The sequence below is a fragment of the Erpetoichthys calabaricus genome, chromosome 2 (assembly GCF_900747795.2).
Source record: "Erpetoichthys calabaricus chromosome 2, fErpCal1.3, whole genome shotgun sequence".
NCBI classification, from domain to species: domain Eukaryota; kingdom Metazoa; phylum Chordata; class Cladistia; order Polypteriformes; family Polypteridae; genus Erpetoichthys; species Erpetoichthys calabaricus.
The window spans coordinates 68,944,892-68,967,480 of record NC_041395.2 but is presented as its reverse complement, the minus strand read 5'-3'; the positions used below and the strand labels follow the sequence as shown (position 1 = coordinate 68,967,480).

Genomic DNA, 22,589 nt, shown 5'->3' with positions numbered 1-22,589 from the left:
GTGTCATTGTGGACCTGGAGAAAGCATATGACAGGGTGCCTCAAGAGGAGTTGTGGTATTATATGAGGAAGTCGGGAGTGGCAGAGAAGTAGGTAAGAGTTGTACAGGATATGTACGAGGGAAGTGTGACAGTGGTGAGGTCTGCGGTAGGAGTGATGGATGTATTCAATGTGGAGGTGGGATTACATGAGGGATTGACTCCAAGCCGTTCTTATTTGCAATGGTGATCATCAGGTTGACAGACAAGATTAGACGGAGTCCCGTTGTCATGTTTCAGCCAACATTTCCCCCTGGCCGGTGTTCAAATTTGTGTCTTGTGTCTGTATTGTTTAATTTATATTATTTATTTGTATTAATGTTTCTTTTGTTTATAATGTACCTTTTTCTGTGTGGCTGTGTGTGTTGAGAAAGGAGCATGGCCTAGGTAACATTCCCTGTGTTTTGTAGGTGGCTCCCCAAGGGGCGGGCAGCCATCAGCCAATCACCGTCACGAACACCTCTCCACCCGATTTAAGGGAGGGCCTCCCATAGTTCCTTGAGGTTCACTGAATGCTCTGGCAGTAGAGTGTTTTCTTGTTTCTGTGCTTTTGCTATTGCTTGTGATTTTCTGAATTTTTCAACCCTTGCTCTGTTTTAGACTTTGCCTATGGATTTCATATTTGGACTGTGTTTGTGTTGTTATATTTGAACCTCTACTCATTTTATGTACACGATGTTTGGCTATTGTATTGGAACTTTATTCACTGTGGATTGCCTTACCTGTTCAGGCAAATCCTTGTGCTCAATGGAGCTTTGTGTATTTCAGAGCCTTTTGAAAATAAACCTTTAATTTAATAAAGATTTGTCTTGACTTTTTGGGTCTTTAGTCAGGGTATTTGACAGTGTTTTCCCCCTCTAGTGGGCAATTTTTGAGAGTGCTTTTGCACCTGTGCTCTCAGGACTCACAAATTTCACAACACCTGTGGACTTTGATGTTTGTGGAAGACACTGTTATCTGTAATGAGAGTAGGGAAAAGGCTGAGGAGACCCTGTAAAGGTGGAGATATGCTCTAGAGAGGAGTAGAATGAAGGTCAGTAGGACCAACACAGAATATATGGGTGAGAATGATAGGAAGGTCAGAGGAATGGTGAGGATTCAGGGAATAGAGTTGGCAAATGTGGAGGAGTTTAAATACTGGGGATCAACAGCAGAGTAATGGGTTGTGTGGAAAAGAAAGATGAAGAAGAGAGTGCAGGCAGGGTGGAGTGGGTGGAGAAGAGTGTCAGGGGTGATTTGTGACAGATGGGTACCAGCAAGAGTGAAAGGGAAAGTCTGCAAGATGATAGGGAGACCAGCTGTGTTATATGGATGGAGATTTGGCACTGACCAAAAAACAGGAGATAGAGCTGGAGGTAGCAGAGTTAAAGATGTTAAGATTTGCATTGAGTGTGACGAGGATGGACAGGATTAGAAATGAGTACATTAGAGGATCAGCTCAGGTTGGAAGGTTGAGAGACAAAGTCAGAGAGGCAAGATTGCGTTGGTTTGGATATGTGTAGAGGAGAGATGCTGAGTTTATTGGGAGAAGGATGTAAAGGATGGACAGAGCAAGATGTGGAGGACAGAAGATATGGAAACGGATTATCCACTGTGGTGACCTATGACAGGAGCAGCCAAAAGAAGAAGAAGAAACAATATTTGCCTGTGTGAAGCAGTAGCCAGACTTTTTTTTTAGTTACTTAAATGTTATGAGAGCTCTAAAATAATTTCTTTACTTACCTGAACAGATAGAATATTATGTGCATTTAGGATTGTTGCCTCGGCCTCTTCAAATGCATTTTGAAGTCTTTCTTCCATGGTTTGAGTAAAGCTGCAGGACTGAATGTTGTCTGTAGGGCCTACAAACCTAAGGACTAAAACAAAAATCTCTTTTAGATAATTAAAAATAATAAGGAATGCATTCAGAAAGTAAAATAATAACAGTTGAATAAAGAAAGTAAGATTTAATGTGATTATGTAGAAATTACATATTTCCATTAACATTGTTACAAGTAAATATTCAGTGTTTCAAGTAATCCAGAGAAGAAAATCTCAGGATTATATTAACAAGTCAAATGGTGGAGAGAAAATGTTCAATGGATTCAGAAAGAATTCAGACCCCTTCACTTACCACATACTTTATTATGTTGTAGATTTAATTTTAAATGGATACATTTTCCATTTTGCTCAATCATCTAAAGTTAATACCCCATAATGAAAATTTCAATTGAAAAATCAAAAAACTGAACTCTCTGATTCATATAAGTACTAGACCCTTAATTGTGTAGAATTTGGTAATTTGTAGAAGCTCCTTTGGCAGCAATTACAGCTTTAAGTCTTCTTAGGTAAGTCTCCAGAAGCTTTGCACACATGGATTTGGGATTCCCATTCTGATCCTCTCCAACTCCATTATATTGAATGGGAAGCATCTGTGGACTACCATCTTCAGGTCTCTCCACACATGTTCTTTATGGTTTAAGTCTTGCCTTTGCCTGGGCCCCTGAAAGACAGTTGGAGACTTGTCCAGAGGCCACTCCAGCATTGTCTTGCCTGAAAGGTGAAACACTGCCCCAGTTTGAGGCTGTGTGTACTCCCGAGTAGTTTTCTTCAAGGACCTCTCTGCATTTGGCTGCATTCATCCTTCTCTTAATGTTGACAAATCTCCCTGTCCCTGCTGCTGAGCAGCAACCCCATAGGATGATGCTGCCAGCACCATGCTTCACCGCAGTGATTGTTTTAGGCAGGTGATGAGCAGAGCCCAACAAGTTCAGTTTTTTGCCTCATCAGTGTTTAAATACCTTTAACTCAAAAGCAATTTCTGCCTATCCACTGTACCATAAATGCCTGATTGATGGAATTTTGCTGAGATAGTCATCCTTCTGACAGGTTCTCCAATCTCAACAGAAGGCTTCTGAAGATCTGTTAGAGTCTCCATTGGGCTCTTGGTCACCTCAGTTTGGCCAAACAGCCAACTCTGAGAAGATTCCTGGTGGTTCTAAACTTTTCCCATTTCACAATTATTGAGGCCACTGTGCTTGTGGAAACACTCAAAGGTTTAGAAATGGCATTATACCATTGTTGCAAGCTTTGCCAAATTAAAATTCTCACAGAGGTCTACAGAGGGTTCCTTGGACTTCATGACTTGTTTTTTGTCCTGACATGCAGAGTGAATTGTGGACCTCATATACTCAGGTATGTGCCTTTCTAAACGATGTCTAAACAGTTCAGTTTGTCACAGATGGACTCCAATCAGGTTCTAGACACACCTCAAGAATAATTAAAGCAAATAGGATGCACTTGACCACAGTACTGAATACTTACCATTATGGGTTATTGAGAGTACATTAATGGGCAAAAATGGCAACTGTATCAATTGAAAATCAAATGTACAAAACGATAAAGTGTGCTGAAAGTGAAGGGATCTGAAAACATTCTAAATACACTGTTTATAATCTGTATACTGAAAATGTATTGTGTAATAAAAAAATAAAGAATACATCTCTAGGTATGCAGTATTCATTTGCAGTATACAGAACTTTGGTGTGTTCAACATACACTGAAGCACCATGAAAAGCTGACTATCATCTAGGCATACTGCAATATAATTTGTCTGTTGTGTCATATATAATGATTCAATTTCATTTTTTTCTTTTCTTCTAATAATGCAAATGGTGTGAACAATGATAAGAGAAATAATTCATATGAAATTGAGTTTGCAGTGAAACTCCAGTGTTTTGCTTCACAAAACATTTGCAGAATAAATTGTGTTTTGCAGCCAGAAAATCCATTGACACAAAGTGTGTTTGGTTGCTGTCTGGAAGTGTCTTGATACATTAACTCCTTATGCATATGCCTGTTATTTAGAATTTAAATAAAGATTTCTAGTGGGAGGAAAAAAAATCACAGAAGGTGTGCAAATCCTCAACTAGGATAAGGCAGTTGCTACACAATCAGGACAGTGGGATTTAACAGCAGTGACTCCCGAGATTTATTGTGGAGAAAAGCGTAATGTGCACAAAGGTGTGTTTTAGTATGTCTTTGTGTAGGAAATACACACATTTTTAAAAAGAATACCACACTCCTCTGTGGTGATTTGAACAAGAGACATAATTAGCATTGATTTTACTGGTATGGTACAGAGTACATGCATGACACAGTTCAGAAATGAACACAGGTAAACGCATAACTGTGAATGAGGCTTTAGGGAGCAATATTCCTCGTTTTGCATCTAAAAAAGTCTTTAAAACTCTAAAAGATTCTTTAGAGAGTTTTGCATCTCGCAATTGCAAAATTGCCTGAGAAAATAATTTTAGAGCCAGTTTCATGAAAGTAAATGCATATCAATCCTTGCCTGCTTTGCTCATTAGGAGGTGTGTATTACTACACATCTGCAAAGAATTATTAGTATTATTGGCTGGAAAATGTTGCCATGCAAATTCATCACACTACAAGTGCTGTGCTATCACTGATAACCCCTGACACTACAGTAGCTATTATACTACATACTAACTTGAATGTTCAATATAAATAATTCTGATACAATTTAAGGTGTAATCTTCAACAAATAAAACACATACACAAGACTGCAGTCAGCCTACACTATACTACTGTATATGGCCTGTGCTTTGTTTCTTTGAACAGAGCCTGTCCTTTATCGGACAAGTAACAGAGGAGCTTGGCATGCCATTCAGGGAAGAATGGAAAAAAGAGACAAGTGACAGTGAAAACAATTCCCAAGCTGGAGCTGCTGAAAAGTGATGTAATATCCTTGTGAATCTGAGAGTCTTTTAATTTCAAAGTGATTTTGTGTCTCGGACTGAAGTGGTGATTGGTTTAAACAAGTTAGACAAGTAACATGAAACCCCCTCCTTCTCTAGTTTGCTGAATGCCACATACCCAAGTGAAGCTTTCTCAGTCATGCTCCATATTTGATGTGTATACATATTCTTCATTTCTGCCTATAATGAATGAATAGTTCAGAAATATTTGATTGCTCTTCTTTCATCAAAAGCAATCATGTAATCTTAGACCATCAGCCAGAATCACTTCTGTTCTCACCATTATTTTCCTGGTCAGCAACATTGGGCCAAATGATGGTACGGTAGTTAACATTCACGTTCTCTCCACTTGTTTAAGTGAATACTCAAGTGGTTGTACAAATGCCGAACTCAGTTATGAATGTGGGTGTGTAGGTCACTGCGTCTCTGATAGACTGCTGGCCCGTCAAGAACTTGTTGCAGCCTTGTGCAAAATGTTGAATACAAGAGCATCATATAAGGAATGGACACCTCTCGTAAAGTCAAATAATCATATTCTGTTGTTCATTCAATTTTTAGAACATTTCTTTAAAAATAAAATTTGACAGAAAGAATAGGAAAAGAAAAAAGAGCTGGCAATGGGATCCACTCATAGCACTCTCTCTCTCATCTTCTCTGAGTGCCATGTTGGGTGGACGACCGTCCCAGCTGGAATGTAGGTTGGATTCTGGCCAGAAAGGGAAGTCACAATGGAAGAACAAGAAGTGTCTGCTGCCCAAAGTCATATTCGTAACACATAGGAATATCCGCAGAGCAGGCTGGGAATTGTAGTCCCATGGGACAGCCCTATTGGGGTTCTTGGGTTCCGCCAGGGGAACATTACAACTTCTTTAATAGATGACCACCTGACCCGGAAATGCTTCCGGTGTGCAATGCTGAGGCACTGGATGTAAACCCGGGTCTGGCATAAAAGAAGCAGAGTTTCCTGTAAGGGAAGTCATAGTCAGGAGGGGTGTGGACGAGGCTTCAAGGGAGGAAAGAGTTTTACAGTGTTAATTGTGTTATTGCAGAAGGGAATTTTAAGAATGGTAGAGGTGTCTGAACCAAGGATGTGTTGTGTAGATATGTCTAGGGGTTTGTGGCACTGCTACATCCCAGGTTGTCACACTGTCTATTCTTACTCACACTAGGTCAACTTAAAGTTTCCAATCAATTTAGTATGAACATTTTTAGGATGTACAAGCAGTACAGGATACTTGAAAAAAACAACTCTCAAAATGGAAAGGCAGCAGCACTAACCACTGCTGCCACCAGCTGATCATGTATACTATAAAATTTCATAATAAAAAAGAATAACTTTAAATATATCTGCCAATTTAGTCTAATTCAAAGACTAGCAAAAATCAATTCTCAAAACAACAACTGCCAAAATTTTAGTGAATTACTTGTTTTTAAAGACAGTGGCCAGCAAGCAATAATAATGGGCTGAAATAATAAGTTGTCTGAGCTGACGATTTTTATTCACAAAACAATGTGCCAAGTGAGGCAGCAGCACAGTATTGCCTTTTCACACTTGAACATCTGCAGGGTTTTAAACAGTGTTTCATTTATCAAAAAAGCCATTTCTTGAGCACACATACATTTGAAAAATGCCTCTTTTTCCCACCAGATGTGGAGAGAGTGGCAATCTGAGAATTAAGTCCTGGATGATCCAATGTGTTCCTCTTAGCGAGATGGGAGTTCAGCACAGAATGTTGCTAAAAATCTGCATTCGGACAATCACATCACTAACTCATGTGTAGTGTGCTTATGCTATACGTAAGGGGAAGGAACTTTATATCAATAATAGACATTATTACCATTAATATTATAAAGGCATGAAAAATATCTTCATTTAAACAAAGTAGTTTCATCATTTACTGTAATGCATTTGTTTTGACCAGTGAACTAGCATTTCCCCTTGGGAAGTAGCGGCTGTTAATGTTATCTCGCATTTTGAGCTGGTGGGTTTATATTTGATTTATTTGTTGTACTCTTCAGTGAAATCCTTCCCATCACTGAACCACTGTTTACACAGCCAGCTATAAATTCAGTGTGTACAGGAATGTGTGAGGGTGTGATGAAGTGTGGCCTGCTGTGGACTGTTTTGCTATCTTGAGTTGGTTTCTGTCAAGTGTGGGATGACAATGGTAAGGCCTCCAGACACCCATGACTCTGATTTGGATTAACTGTGTCCTAAAAATGTTTGGACAGATGGATGTTTATCAACTGTTACACACTGCTTCTCACCTTGCTAAAGAGTTTGAACAACATTAATTTTCACTTTGGACATCAAACTTTCAAGGTGACACAGCTTTTTATTATGTTTATTTGACTTTGCTTTTGATTAAACATATTGGGCTTTGGTGACTTGGTGTTTTCTTCCCTTGGTTTTGACCTTGGCCTGTTTCCTGTTTATAATTTCTTCTCACATCTCCTGGTCCTTTCAACCTTTTGTTTTCATTGTGGACATCTTTGTTATGGTCATAAGATGACTATTGATTATTAATATGTATGTTAGCTTCTAAAAAACTCTGGTTTTGGGTCAAAAATATTTACCATATATACTCGCGGATAAGTTCTCCCACAGATAAGTCGGGACTTGATTTTACTGTATAATTTCTGGTATTTTATAATGTCGGTTGTATAAGTTAAATGCGGAAAACTCATGCTATTGGTCCAAGAGATTATGATATGCTAACAGCCACCTGAGAGAGTAACCACAGAGCACACTGCCTTTTTTTCCTATGTGGGTGCGTCAATGTGCTGTATCAGCGTGTGCTCCTATCCTCTCTCTCTCTCTCTATTGTGCCTATGTGACCACACGGTAATACCCAAACTATTCCGAAGCAACGTTTACACTTATTTGTGTTTTTTGTATCTCACACCCTCGTACACCTTTATCGTAAGAGCATCCCTTATCTAAGATGAAGCGTTCGATCAGACTAAAATATGAAGCTGGTTTTAAATTAAATGTTGTTGAAGTAGCAAAAGAAATTGGTAACTGCACTGCTGCAACAAAATTCAATGCGTCTGAGAAACTGATGAGAGATTGGAGGAGGCAAGAAGATGTAAAAAAAAATTTAAATTAAGTGTCGCATTTTTGAACGGACGTATAAGTCAGGGTCTGATTTTATGATTGATTTTTTGGGTTTCAAAACCTGACTTATATGTGAGTATATAAATGGTAGGCATATTCCATAGTTCATAATTTACAACACAGTGCACAGATCTCAATATTGTTAACCTACATTAGCTTTGTCTTGGCACGTGAAAATGTCTGTAATGTTATTTACGTCCTTCGTAGTTTATTAACTCATTACTATGATTCAAAATTGATTCTTTAGACATTGTTGATGTCAATCTTGATTACTGGACTCTTACCTGTTTTCAGTTGCGCCCAAAGAGCAGGAGTAGAAATCCATGGAGCAACAGGAATGGGAAGAGATTGCACATCAGCCACATACTGCTTGATGTCACTCATCATCTTATCAATGCCGTAATTATTCAAAACATCTACAACTACTGAAGCAATATACACAGTTGTGTCATTTCTTACATAGTAACCCACAGTTACATTATTAACACCTTGCAAGCTTTCAATCTGAAACGAAAACAAAAGAAAATTCCTTGGGTAAGATACTTGAAAAATTAAAGTTTCAAATATATAAAAATTCAGAAATGATATGTAATTCAGAATGTTTCAATAACATTTCCAAACTGCTTAAGCTACAAACTGTTGTTTACCCAGGTCTTGAAATAATCCAAGACATTCTCATCTGATAAATACAACAGATTTGCACATCTTAAAAAAGTAACAATATCTGCATTGTATATAGTATCATCAAATGTTATCATTTCTATGCCATTTTAAAAAGAAAAAAGAAAAATTAGTCAGAGGAAAAAGTTGCACATGACTTTCATGCCCAGGTATATTGGGGAACAAAAAGACTGTGAGCTGTGAAACACATGTTAAGAAGTGGATAACAGGGACTACTAAGGAAGTATTTAGTAAATTTGGAAATTGTAGAGGTGAAGTCTGAAATCTAACAAATCACTAGGGCTAGATAACATTTATTCTTGAATGCATAAGGAGGTTAGGAGTAAGGAGTGCATATATAAACCCTTGATGTATATTTTCACAAAGTCACTGTGTACTGGGGAAATCCCAAAGGACTGGAAAATAGAAAAAATGATAAAAAGGATAAAAAGGTTGATCAGGGAGCTCCAAATAACTATAGGCCAGTAAGCTTAACATGCGTCATTGGTGATTTAATGGAAGAAATTATTAAGGAAAAGATTGAGTAGCACATGGCAAAAACAGAAGCGTTACTAATCAATAAATGTGTTCAGATGGGAAGGTTGTGTTTTACTAATATGTTGAAATAATGTATGAGGAAACAACAAAAGCTTATGATCAGATAGGTGCATAGAATATTATTTATCTTGAGTTTCAGAAGACATTTGAAAAGGTGCCACATGAGAGTCTGGGCATCAGACTAAAAGAAGTGGGAGTTCAGGGTGTAGTGGGGGAAGCAGTGGGGAATGGTGTGATGAATTTTATTAGAATTAGGTGTTGTAAAACTGGTGTACCCTGAGGGTTCAGTGCTAGGACTCTGCTCTATTTTGCATATATAAAAGATCTGGATAGGAATATAAATAACAAGCTGGTTAAGTTTGTAGATGATGACAAACTAGGTGGTATGACAGATAATCTAGAATCAGCTGGATCATTGCAAAGGGATATAGACAACATATGGGCGTGGGCATATTTATGACATGAAATTTAATGTTAAATGTGAGGTTTGAATATACAATGGGAGGTCTGAAACTTGAAAGTACTTCTTAAGAGAAGGGAGTCATAGTAGAGTTGTCACTATCAATGTCCAGACAGTGTACTGAAGCCATTAAGAAGACTAACAGAATGTTAGGTTAAAAAGCACAATGTGTAGAGGATGAATCTAAGGAGGTTATGTTAAAGCTTTATAACACACTGGTGAGGCCTAACCTCAGTACAGTATGCAGTTTTGCCGTTTGGCCTACAAAAATTATAAAGCCGCACTAGAGAAGGTTCGGAGAAGCACTACTAGGCTGATTCCAGGACTGAGAGGTAGGAGAAGAAAGATTAAATGAGCTGAAACCTTTTACTTTTACAGACAGTGATTAAGAGGAAAAATGATTGAAGTTCTTAAAATTATAAAAGTAATTAGTACAGTAGACCCAGGCTGTAACTTTAAAATGAGTTCAACATGAACACTGGGCCAAAGTTAGATACTTGCTAAGGGTAAATTTCACTCTTCACATAGTCCTAGGGTGTTGTACCATGTTAGCCATTATGAATGTAGAGAAAAGCCAAGCAAAATGACACCTTTTATTGGCTAACTAAAAAGATTACAATATGTAAGCTTTCGAGGGGCCTGAGTTGCCTCAAAAGCTTGCATATTGTAATCTTTTTAGTTAGCCAATAAAAGGTGTCATTTTGCTTGGCTTTTCTCTACTCTTCACATAAAAAAAACAGTGACATAGAATAAATTACCAAGTAGTGGGGTAAAGAGTCAGACCTTAGGGACTTTCAAAACTCAACTTATTGTTATTTTGAAGAAATTGGTTGGATAGAATGGGTGAGCTTTGTTCGGCTGAATTGAATATTCTTGTCAAAAATTTGTAATGTAATTTTTAAATGAAAGTAATCATTTAAATTTTAATGGACTTAAATTGTAATCAATTTTATGCCAACTGCTGAATATTCACAACACTAAGGAAATGTATTCTAGTTCACAGATCATTAGGCAAAACCTTTTACAAATATTTTATAATTAGCTAGATTCCCCAGCATTGGATTTCAGCCGTAGTATAAGCTATACTGTAAATATCACATAAAGTACACTTTTGTGTTTGGGTCTTTGTAGTTGGATTTCACAAGTCATAAATGCTTCATGTGAACAGCTAAACTTATCATCCATCCATCCATCCATTATCCAACCCGCTATATCCTAACTACAGGGTCATGGGGGTCTGCTGGAGCCAATCCCAGCCAACACAGGGCGCAAGGCAGGAAACAAACCCCGGGCAGGGCACCAGCCCACCGCAGGGCACACACACACACACACACCCAAACATCAAGCACACACTAGGGCCAATTTAGGATCGCCAATGCACTTAACCTTCATGTCTTTGGACTGTGGGAGGAAACCGGAGCACCCAGAGGAAACCCACAAAGACACAGGGAGAACATACAAACTCCACACAGACAGGACCTGGGAAGCGAACCCGGGTCTCCTACAGTAACTGCGAGGCAGCAGCACTACCACTGCGCCACCTAAACTTATCATATCATATGACAAAAGTAATTCCAAATCACCTGTTTGCTTATTTGATTGCACAAAGAACAATTTAATTAGTCATACCCAATAGTAGTTCATGAATTTGGTTCGGTTCTGGACTGAAAAACGTTGCCATTATGTAAAACTGTTGCCAGAATAACTACTTGTGTATTTAATTTATTATCACCATGAAAAATGAATTATTCCATTGTGTGAACACTTTCCTAAATATATTAGCAACGATGTGACACTGGAATTCTTAAGTCAGTGTGCCTGACAGCTATGTTGATTTTCTTTTCTATGCCATGGCCCTTTTCCCTTTCTTAGTAGTGCTATGGAACAGCTAGTGCCTCTAATTAATCAATGCTATACATTTTTTCATTTAATTTTGGCCTCTTTTCACATATTGTTCTTAATAAGGGTGTCACATAAAGGTAAGTTGTATAACAAAATAAAAATTAAATATCAGTGCCAATATCCTCTGCGCTTCTCTCCCACCCCCTTTATAGCGCTTTCAGCTTGTTATCTCCAAACTCTGAGCCAGTGGTGTCCTTATATGTAAGTATGCATAAGGCGTGTGCTACACTCGTACCTTTACTTTCAGTCTGTCAGCGTGATCTCACTTCTTCTCTCCCATCTAATGGAAAGCTAAGTTTAATGATATCTCTGTTTCCTCTAAAAGCCCAAACTATCAAAATGTTCAGTTTAGATTTGTACATCATCTGTACCTCATCCCACACACACTTTATGCTATAGATTTGGCAGCTGATCCCATTTGTGACTTACGGTTCTCAAATGTCCCTTGCACTTTTTTGCATGTTTTGGGATTGTCCCCCAGCAGTGGTGTAGCGCGGAATATGTGGGCAACCCCTCAATAACAGAGGTGAGGACCCATTTCTGAAAATAACACTAACATCTTCTTCTTCTTCTTTCGGCTGCTCCCATTAGGGGTTGCCACTGCGGATCATCTTCTTCCATATCTTTCTGTCCTCGTCATCTTGTTCTGTTACACCCATTACCTGCATGTCCTCCCTCACCATATCCATAAACCTTCTCTTAGGCCTTCCTCTTTTTCTCTTGCCTGGCAGCTCTATCCTTAGCATCCTTCTCCCAATATACCCAGCATCTCTCCTCTGCACATGTCCAAACCAACGCAATCTCACCTCTTTGACGTTGTCTCCAAACCTTCCAACTTGAGCTGACCCTCTAATGTCCTCATTTCTAATCCTGTCCATCCTCGTCACACCCAGTGCAAATCTTAGCATCTCTAACTCTGAAAGTAGCATTAACAACAGAACCCCAATTTAATCCTCCCATATTTAGCATTTTCACATATTTAATGTTTTTGGACACTGTTTTTGACATAAAAAAACTCTTGTGTGAAGAAGCTTGAGTGTTTCAAGTTTTTAAAAATGACTGATTTTGCCTCCTATCTGTTTTGAGTGATCATTCACAAAATAAAATATTTTTTTTCAGACAGACGCAAACTAAAAGATGCTGGTTGTTGTTGCTCTATTTCACATCAAATTTAGTGTGGGACACGTGCCAATTCGTAAACTCATGATGCCAATGAAAAGAACCAAAAGAAACAAAAGATCAGGTTTGAGTGAATTTATTCCTGCTGGTGTTCTGTACAGAGAAACAAGTTGCCCAAAAGACATGAGACTCAACTGGGGAGAGCGATGCAAACGATTTAGAAGAAAAGCAGTTGCTTCAAGAGTAGTGTACCTACCGAAAAGGTCTGAATCTAAGACATTGCTAATCATACCTCTCTCTAAAAATCAGACTGACAGTTTCCTGCATTTAACTTTACTTTTTCTCGAGAGTCATGAATGTCAGATAGGTGTTCTCCTGTATTTCAGTCTCGTTTGCCTCTCCACTGAAGTTAGAAGCTATTCAAATAAATGTTTAAAGTTTAAATTTAACCTGCACTGTGATTGGCTAGTTATTAACAAATAATAATGCAACATTTTGGGACCCCAGTGTTATCGTTACTTATTTCTATTTAAAAACTGCATATCCTTATTTCTACCTGGGTCTGCAGCCCTTTTGCTGTTATAAAGAAGGGGCAGACATGGAGGAACAGCAGAAGAAGTCTTTTCTGTTACACTTGCTGCGGTGCTCAATTTACCTGACATTAAAGTATAATAATCTGATCTGTTCATGACATGGGCAGCATTTCACCAATTCCCTCTTCTACTGAGGCTTTAAGCAGAGATGTCATCTTTGATATTTTGGCAATGACCTGTTGTGTCAGCTAGTTGATTTGAGGAACTCTTATTTTCTTTTTCTTATCATGAAGAATCTCTGCGTTGTCTACTCACTAACATGTGCAGATTTTCTCTTGTTTGCCATCGGTTGCCTGAAATGTCACACAAAGCAACACACCGATTTTTCAATGTTTTATTTAGCCTAAAAATGCACAAAATACTTTTCCCTTTTTGCGAAAATGAAATATGTTCTTTTGCAGCCGGTCTTGTGGAGATCTGGTAAAGGGAGCCCTTTGGGTTTGGAGGCCCTCCACCACATGGGGGCTGCTGGGGCAACCACTATCCCAGTGTCCCCCAGTTTCTGCTTTTTGGTCTGCTGTTTCTAACTGCCATTTCTCTATTCTCTCTACTAATTTTCCATTTGTTTCAGATTTCTTCTAATGGACCTCTCTACACTTACCCTTACATTTATCTAGCAGAGGTTGTTTTGTCTGGGTGTCATAACTGCAGAATTAATCTTATCTTCTCTTTGGTAATTTTCTGTCCTCTTTCTTCAATCTAGTCTTACTTGAACTTTTGGCAGTGTGAATCAACAAGTCATCTGGCTTCAATATGGAGGGACAGTAAGCTGCTGTGCATTTGGTGAGTGGCTGGTTCACTGGGGTTTCACACATGTACCCAGTTTTAATTTCTAATTCTTCCCTTGTCGGTTTTGATTATCTGCTTTGTGTTTGCTGTGTCTATTGTGCCTTTCTCCCTCTCTACACAGGCATCTATAACTTAAGGGACCCTTTTAATGGCTGTTTCACGCAGGATGGGTGGGGAGTGTGAGATGAAACTGTGAGGGGTTTGTTCTTGCTTTCTTTTACTACTGTCTTTTTCACAACTTTTTACTTATTGAAAACAATCAGAAAAACAACATAAATGTTAATTAACTGACATAAAGAAGCTTCTCAGTAAACTGTTACAAAAGTTTCTTTTTATTTTACATGTGGCTTTACTAATACCATAGCTAATGAATAAATAAGTTTTTGAATCATTGCTTGATGACAAATTAGCCATGCTTTAGTAGATATCCATCCATTATCCAACCCACTATATCCTAACTATAGGGTCATGGGGGTCTGCTGGAGCCAATCCCAGCCAACACAGGGCGCAAGGCAGGAACCAATCCAGGGGCAGGGCACCAACCCACCGTAGGGCACAAACACACACATCCACACACTAGGGACAATTTAGAACCGCCAATGCACCTAACCTGCATGTCTTTGGACTGTGGGAGGAAATCCACCCAGACACGGGGAGAACATGCAAACTCCATGCAGGGAGGACCTGGGAAGGGAACCCAGGTTTCCTAAATGCGAGGCAGCAGCGCTACCACTGCGCCACCCTTTAGTAGATCTATTGAACTGAATTTAAAAAAGCATACAAAATTCCTAAAGTAATAACACAAAATTCAACTATTTTCTAACAATTGAGCATTCAAAAAATGGCTTAAAATTGCAAGAAGAGCTCTTTTGATGATACATATCAAACTACGTGAGGCTTTCCCCACAGCAGTGAATACCTTATTCAGAGATTGTATTTCATTTAGCCTTGAAGTGAAAATCTACACTTGAATTTCCTCTGCCAGATTAAGTGGAGTGGATGTATGTGTTACACACATCAGTAATGCAACATCATTACTTTTGAAAACTTTCTATCCGTCTCTTTAATATTCCTGTTTGGGCAGTTTCATGTCCTAATATTCTTTAATGAAAGTGTAAGTGTGTACCTCTGGAAAAACCAGCATGGTTGAGATTACCGTGATCTGTTGTGGAGGATTGTGTAGAGGGGGGGGTTAACACTACTAAATGAAAAGTCCCTCATGTGCTCACAAGGACTGCTCTCTCTGCCCAGATCCAGTCCTGTCATTTGTCTTTTGTAGATCAGAATCAGCTAAGCTATGCTTTTGTTAGTAGATGAGCTGGGAAAGTGTGTGACTTGATGACTAGATGGGTCGGCAGATGTTTACGAAATTAAAAATGAGCTTTTGTTTGCACACCTGTACTTGGAATGTTACCTCACAGTCTTCCCCAGCAGATTAGTAAACAATAAAACTTGCGGATAGTAGTTATATCATAATGAAGAGTTAACAGGAATTTATAAACTGCAATATTCTGGATTTAATGAAAAAACCCTGCGTCCTTAACTCCACATAACTGATTTTGAATTCTACATTACCAGCTTGTTATAACTATTAAAAACGTGGTTCTGAAAGAAGGGGTAGCTTAATATTGACATTTATCGCAAATTATGTGGTGAACACCATAATAAAATATGCACTCCAACATCAGAAAATAACTAAAATTACATACTGCACATGCCATCGTACACGCAGTAATACAGAGTACAGTGCCTATAAACAGTATTCACCCCCTTGGAAGTTGTCATATTTTATTGTTATATAACATTTAATCACAGTGCATTTCAACAGAAAAAGACTCTTCAATGTCAAAATGAAAACATTGCTGCAAAGTGCTCTAAAATAATTACACATATAAAACATGAAACAAATGATCGCACAAGCATTCACATTTATTGAGTCAGTATTTAAAAGATGCACCTTTAGTAGCCATGACAGCCTTGAGTCAGTGTGGACAGGTCTCTATCAGCTTTGCACATCTGGATACTGCCATTTTTTCACATTCTTCTTTGCAAAACTGTTCAAGCCCTGTCAAGTTGCATGGGGATCGTGGGTGAACAGCCTTTTTCAAGTCCAGGCACATTGGACTGAGATCTGGACTCTGACTTAATGTTGCTGTTTTTAGACCATTCCTGTGTAGCTTTGGCATTATGCTTGGGGCTGCTATCTCTTTCAGAATACTCTTAGGGTTTGTTGGTGGCCCAGTCCTCACTGGTCTTCTTCATGATCACTCTGTTTTTTGGACGGCCTACTCTGGGCAGATTTGCAACTGTGGCAATACTCTTTCCATTACTTAATGACTGATTTAACTGGACTCCAAGGGATATTGGGTGATTTGGGCATGTTCTTATCTCCATCCATTGAATTGTGACTTCTTCTTCTTCTTCGAGTAGGTTCAGCCACAATACTAACTTACCACAAGTTGGCCCTTCCAGATAAAGCGCATTCATACTAAAATCAATTGAAACCCCTGAATACAGACAGGTGATCTCCATTTAATTAATTAAGTGATGGCTAAACCCAATTGGCTGCACAAATGAAGATTTAGTTATGTCACATTAAAGGGAGTGAATTGTGTTTTATATTTATAATTAATTTAGACCACTTTGCAGAGATCTGTTTTCACTTTGACATTAAAAAGTTTTTTATCCTGTTCATCAATGTGTTAAAAAAGCCAAACTCAATCCACTATGATGAAATATTGCATAACAATAAAATGTAAAAACTTCCAAGGGGGGGGGGGGGTTACTTCTTATAGGCACTATATTAGCATATGCTGTAGTTCTCTATGATGTAGAGTTATTTTCTTGATTTGTATTTGATTATAACTAGGGGGCTTTGCCATTCCCTTCACTCATCAACCCCCCGGTATGCGCTACGTGCCAGCCATTTCGTGTCTCTGCAGCTCGCGTATGTGAATTTCACTTTCACCAAACAATAAATCTTTTAATTCTCGCAGATACGCCTCTTCATTGAGATGAAGGACTACTTTTCCCTGATGACAACACGAATTAGACGATCTACAAGTCTCCGACTTAAAGTTCAAATCCGAACAATATCTACATACTTCTGTCATATCACCTATGTCCATATATTCAACCTCTTTTCGCTGTTCCATTATTTCACTTAGTAATAATTTTCGTTTGTTTGTGCTAATGCGATCTTTACTATCATTTCGAATTTTAGTACTTTCATTATCTCTAACCTGCTCTGCATGTGTACCACGCCAACATTTTTGAACCTTTTTACGACATTCTACTTTGTGATTTACTCTTTGTCTTTTATTTCCAGCCCCAGGGGTGGTTAAATCTCTTGGCACAAAGTCTCGTTTCACAGGACATGAAATTATCTCTCTGAAAAAGTCTTGTCTCATCCCAGGCTAAAAAGTCTCATCTCATCCCAGGATTTTTTTATATAATAGAGAGATTTATTTAGCACTATTGGTGGACATTTGTGATCTATTTTTTAGAAATAAATAGATGAATAATTAAGATGTGGAAATTGGCATAAAAGTTAAATGCTAAAAGGAATTTCAGTCTGAATCCAGAAAAAGACAGTGAAAGAGAAGCCAGAACCACAAATACTATACATATAGTAATATGATGCACATTTTGATCTTCTTTTCACCCACTTGTCAGTACCTTATATCTGAATAGATAAACATTCCTTGTTAAATCTCACAATTAAGCCAATGCATTCCCCTTTTCCCTGCATTCACTTCAACAAGCAATAAGAGAAGATTCAGCTAACCTGTGCAAGCATATGGCTGTCGTTGAAGGCCTTCTGCAATGCTTGAGTTAGTCCTTTTGTGAGATTCAGGTTCATCACATCACTGGCTCGGCTCCTCCTAATGTTCAGAGACAAAACTGTGGAAAAACACAGGCTAACAGAAACCAATGAAGTATCAGCTGTGTCACCAATAAGCCCATTTGTTAAAGCTTTGATAACATTCAGTCTGTCATGAGGATTTAATTATGTAGCTGAGAGCTGCAGGTATTCCAAATGCTATAAATTACTGCAATGATTACTGAATACGTAATGGTGCTTTTTGTTACAAAACACATTTAAGCCTGAGACAAGCACCTCCAAGACACATAGCACCCAGAGAATATCTTGGTTGATCATTTAAGAATTTAGTGAGATTCACTTTTTCATATTTATCAGGGTGGTTAATCAATTTTCATAATTTGGTTTCCCGAATTTTGAACATTTATTTAGTAGACTCCATTTTCAAAGGTGACTTACAAAAAAAAACAAAAAAACATAACTGACAAATGATTAGAAAGTAAAACGTTCACAAGTAACACGGAAGAAAATTTAAATTAGAACCAAATAGCAGGCCCAAGTAAGGGCCTGGGGATCCCGAAAGATGCTTAAAAGTGCTGTGCTTGTGCTACTATTGCTTCTTTATTAACAAAATATATTTTTTGCACTATATATTTGCACAAAGATGCTTTTTAAACATAAGCAAAAGTATGAAAAAATTAAAAAAGCAACATGGCTAGATACAAAGCTACAATAATTTGAGGATTTTCTTACTGGTTCAGTTCAGTTTCCACCAGATGAGTGGAATGTACCACCTGTTTCATGGTTCTCAGAGAACACCGATCCGTTCATAGGTGGTAAATACTTTTATTTACTGAGAAGGAGTGTACAGGGAGATTCACTCGAAAGAGGCCCCGAATATTCTGTTGTAACTCCCGTTAGGATGAAGCAATCTGAACCAAAAAATACGCTATATACCTTGACCTATGTGTAATCAAATTCATTACATGCGATGCTGGAAGTGGTTTCCATTTTCTGCCAGACACATTTCGATGCGGCGCTCCATGTTCTTGAACGTATTGGCAAGCATCTCGGAGGGAAGAGCGGCAATTTCACGTTGGATATTTTCCTTCAAATCTTTCACAGTGTGAGGCTTGTTCCAATATACTTATCCATTGATCATACCCCAAAGGAAGAAGTCTAACGGTTGTGGTGGCCAAAGCCTTTTTTTAAAATTACCCTGTTGCAGAAGAAAAGCTCAATTTCTGCCAATGTGTGACACGTTGCTCCATCTTGCTGGAAGTAACCTTCTGTTAACTAACAATCATCCAGTTGAGTCTGACATCACTTTAACAAATTGGTGACCCAATAGGTTCACACCATGAAGATGCACTGCTCGCTACTGTACACCACCATCCTGATGAGAAGTCGAGTGACTGAGTGAAGGGCTACAGGCGGTATGCTTCCAGAAGTTACAAACGGAGGTTAAATGTCTCAACGACTGTCCGGCGCCTACCTCATTACTCCGACACAGGGGCATCCCAACTTGTTCAAAGCTCCATATACTGAGGAGCACATTGCACATTGTTTCGTTCAGTTTGCTTCGTTCTAGCGAGAGTTATTACAGAATATTTGGGGTCTCTTTCGTGTGAATCTCCCTGCATATAAAGTGAATTATTATTATTATAACATTATAATATCGGTTTGATAATATGGCTGGCTTTCCTTTATTTCCCTGCTTGATCAAGCGTGTCATCATTTCCCAGTTTCTTAGAAATGTTGTGAACATATTGGTCAGAGTTAAATATACGCAAGTTCCTCCATCAAGTTTTCTTTCCTAAAGTTCCATACACATACTTCAAGCTTTATAAATGATGCCCCTAGACTTAATAATGTAAAGCAAGAGTCTTAGTCAGATGGAAAAACCAGTTCAGAGCCAAAATAGACAAACGATCAGGCAACCAAACTACAAAGATGAAACGAAAATCAGAAACTGAAGTCTAAAAGAAGATCAGAAATTGAAAATGAGACCAGACATTACTGCCTACTTGTAAAAGAGATTTAATTCACCAAGGATTAATGTGTTTATAGCATCACATCCTGTGACATAATTGATGTGAGGAGCGAGGTCACAAGACATAGCTTGTTGCATAAACAAATAAATAGAATAGGAATAAAGTAAAGTTTTGTCAAATCACATCTCAAAAACTGACTCTATGTGGTAACACTCATAAAATAAACCAAAATACATGTATAACGTTTAATTTTGAAAAGTTTTAAACTAGGCTATCACTGGTCTTTGTTTTGGAAGATCTATGTGTCTGTGTGAGCGCCACCACGTTTTACAGCAGAAGTGTGACAACCCAAGTATTGCATCATCAGGATTTTGAGATTCTAAAAACCAAAATAATTAAATGAAACAAATAAAAGTGTCTGCAAATAAGGTTATGATAGCTGTACAAGTCAGGGTTAGCCAGCAAATTAAAACCCATTAAGGTGGACCTAAAGAGGCAGTGTTTATCCTTCTCTGGTGTTTATTTTATCTAATAAAGAGAATGTCTTTGCATATGTTCCTTAGACTCCTTGGCATTATTCTGGGTATGAACTGAACTACCACAGGACCTCCTCATTGTGTCACTTTGTTGTCCAGTTCCACTTCAAATAGGTAACTTTGGGAAACAAACACAATTTGGTGAAAAACTTAAGGAACTAGTGGTAGATCTTAATATATTTCACTTCTGGACTCATTTACGATTGGTTTTCAATCATCATCATCATCATCTTGAACTTTTTTCAGTGTTTCCTGAAATTACAAGAGTGAGGAAAGAAACAAAACAAGAAAAAGGTTGAAAGTGAAACCAAGGAATCATGAGGATGAGAGAGAGAGACCGAGAAAGTGACAGCCACCAGCGTAATTAAAAGTTTAAACCAGGGACCTCAGCTGTCAGCAGCAATTACTTCTGACAAACCCCCAAAACTGAGTAAATGGGTCTTAGGACCTGTTTCTTTTTGTCTTCAGAGACATCCTAGCCACAGTTAAAAGGAAAAAAAAATGGAGTATACTGAAACAATAAGGAGTTCAAAACACAGTTTCTCTACTGCCATACCTAATGGAAAGTTTTAATTAAGAAAAGACAACTTAATCCAAATGACCTGGGAAAGTGTGGAAAAACAGCACAAACAGATTTCTGTGCCTTCATACTTAATTTCTTCTCAAATTAGTCCATTAGGAGGAATAATGATTACAGTAAGTATTACCCTCAGTACAGTTAACAATCGTGAAAATTAAGCTAATGTGGTTCATTTTCCTTAAACTGGTGCAATGAGTTTATTAGATCCCTTTACAAACTTCACATCTCATTCTATTTGTGTCAATAAGATGTCCTTCAGACTCTGACATCCACACAGAGACAAAAAAGAAGATAGGAAGAAATGATAGCACTGAAGATGGCACAAAGATGTCTCTGCATACTAGCAGAAATCTGTAAAGTTAAATGAGATCTTCTTCAGGTCTCTGTTTCATTGAAACTGATGCGTGGGTTTGTGGATGGGTACAATTTCTTCCTAAGTCTGTTTAGGTTTCTGGTGTTTGTGTCTTTGAACAGACAGTTCGATAAAATCACATGCCTATTGTACAGGTGTTCTTGCTTCCAACTAAACCAAGCTTTCAGGGCATTAAGTGTTAAGCGATATCCTTAGACCATATTGTAAAGGTGACTGTCAGTGAGTGAAAGGGAAAAGACCAAACTGATATAATTTTTGAAAATGAGATGGTGGTTAGTTCGCCTAACAGCTTCAAAGCCCCTGGTTGAAGGCTATGTCCATGGACATGCTCTACACATCCATGTAGTTTATTTCCAGAGATTCCAGCTGCTTTTGACAATCCAAAGTCAAGCAAATTAATTTGACTGACAACTCTAATTTGGCCCAGTATAAATGGACAAGTGAGTTGTGCAAATGGGTTGCTTATTGACTTGCACCTGATGCACCCAGTACAGTCTTCAGTCTCTGCAAGCTGTGTTTTGCAAAAAGCACTTTAAAGAAATAAGTTATTATTGTGGGTACCTGTGTCTTTACTGCACATGCTGTTGCTTTCAAAGTTCACTACTAATATACTTGTAAGTGGATTTTGGTAAACGTCTCTTTTACTTGAAGTTAAATCATTTGTTTTGTCTTTTACCTAACAGGCTATTGTGAAATATACTGTAATTAGTGATGAAAAAACTATACTAAATTTGCTTTGCCAAAAAAGGTTCAGGAATTTCAGCCAGTTCAGATACATACGTTGAAGTCAATGGGGAAAGAGAAACTGAACAAGTTTTGAGCAGATTAAAATGATCCAATAGTCTGTTAAGTGTCCCTGTGGCCTCAGGAAGCAGCTGCTGGACAGATGATTGCAGCCACAAATGTGACCTGAACAGTGAGGCAGCAGTACTGACATCTGCAGCACTGAGCCTCATTGAGTTCTTTATCTCTCTGCATCTTCTGAGCTCCCATCAGCGTTATATACTCAGGCTGGGGGGCTGTCCCTGTCACTACCCGATCAGTGCTACATGCCACATCCAGCAGTGAAGACACAATGTACAATGAATCTATGCGGAACAACAAAATATTTTCATTATGGTCAGCTAATGCAGCCCTCAATTAAAAATACTGCAAGTTATGTATCCATATGTGCAGTTCAGATTTTAAAGTGAAGTGTTGTGTAACATTGTTTTTTCTAATACATGTGGGGCACAAATCCAACTGGAATACCAGTCGGGTAGTGGCATTCTTGTACACACTGTAAAT

The 22,589-nt window shown here is 38.3% G+C and overlaps 1 protein-coding gene across 3 annotated transcripts in view; it reads right to left on the bottom strand.

Annotated features, from left to right (window-relative positions):
* The window catches only part of LOC114645957 (UPF0606 protein KIAA1549L-like), a 333,503-nt gene that overhangs the window by 133,380 nt on the left and 177,534 nt on the right, over positions 1 to 22,589 (bottom strand). For all 3 annotated transcript variants that reach the window (XM_028793895.2, XM_028793894.2, XM_051923802.1), the window contains 3 exons: positions 17,784 to 17,899; positions 8,200 to 8,419; positions 1,760 to 1,893 (listed from right to left, as the gene is read on the bottom strand). In XM_028793895.2, the coding sequence (XP_028649728.2) occupies positions 1,760 to 1,893; positions 8,200 to 8,419; positions 17,784 to 17,899 (470 nt within the window). The remainder of the gene's footprint in view (positions 1 to 1,759; positions 1,894 to 8,199; positions 8,420 to 17,783; positions 17,900 to 22,589) is intronic.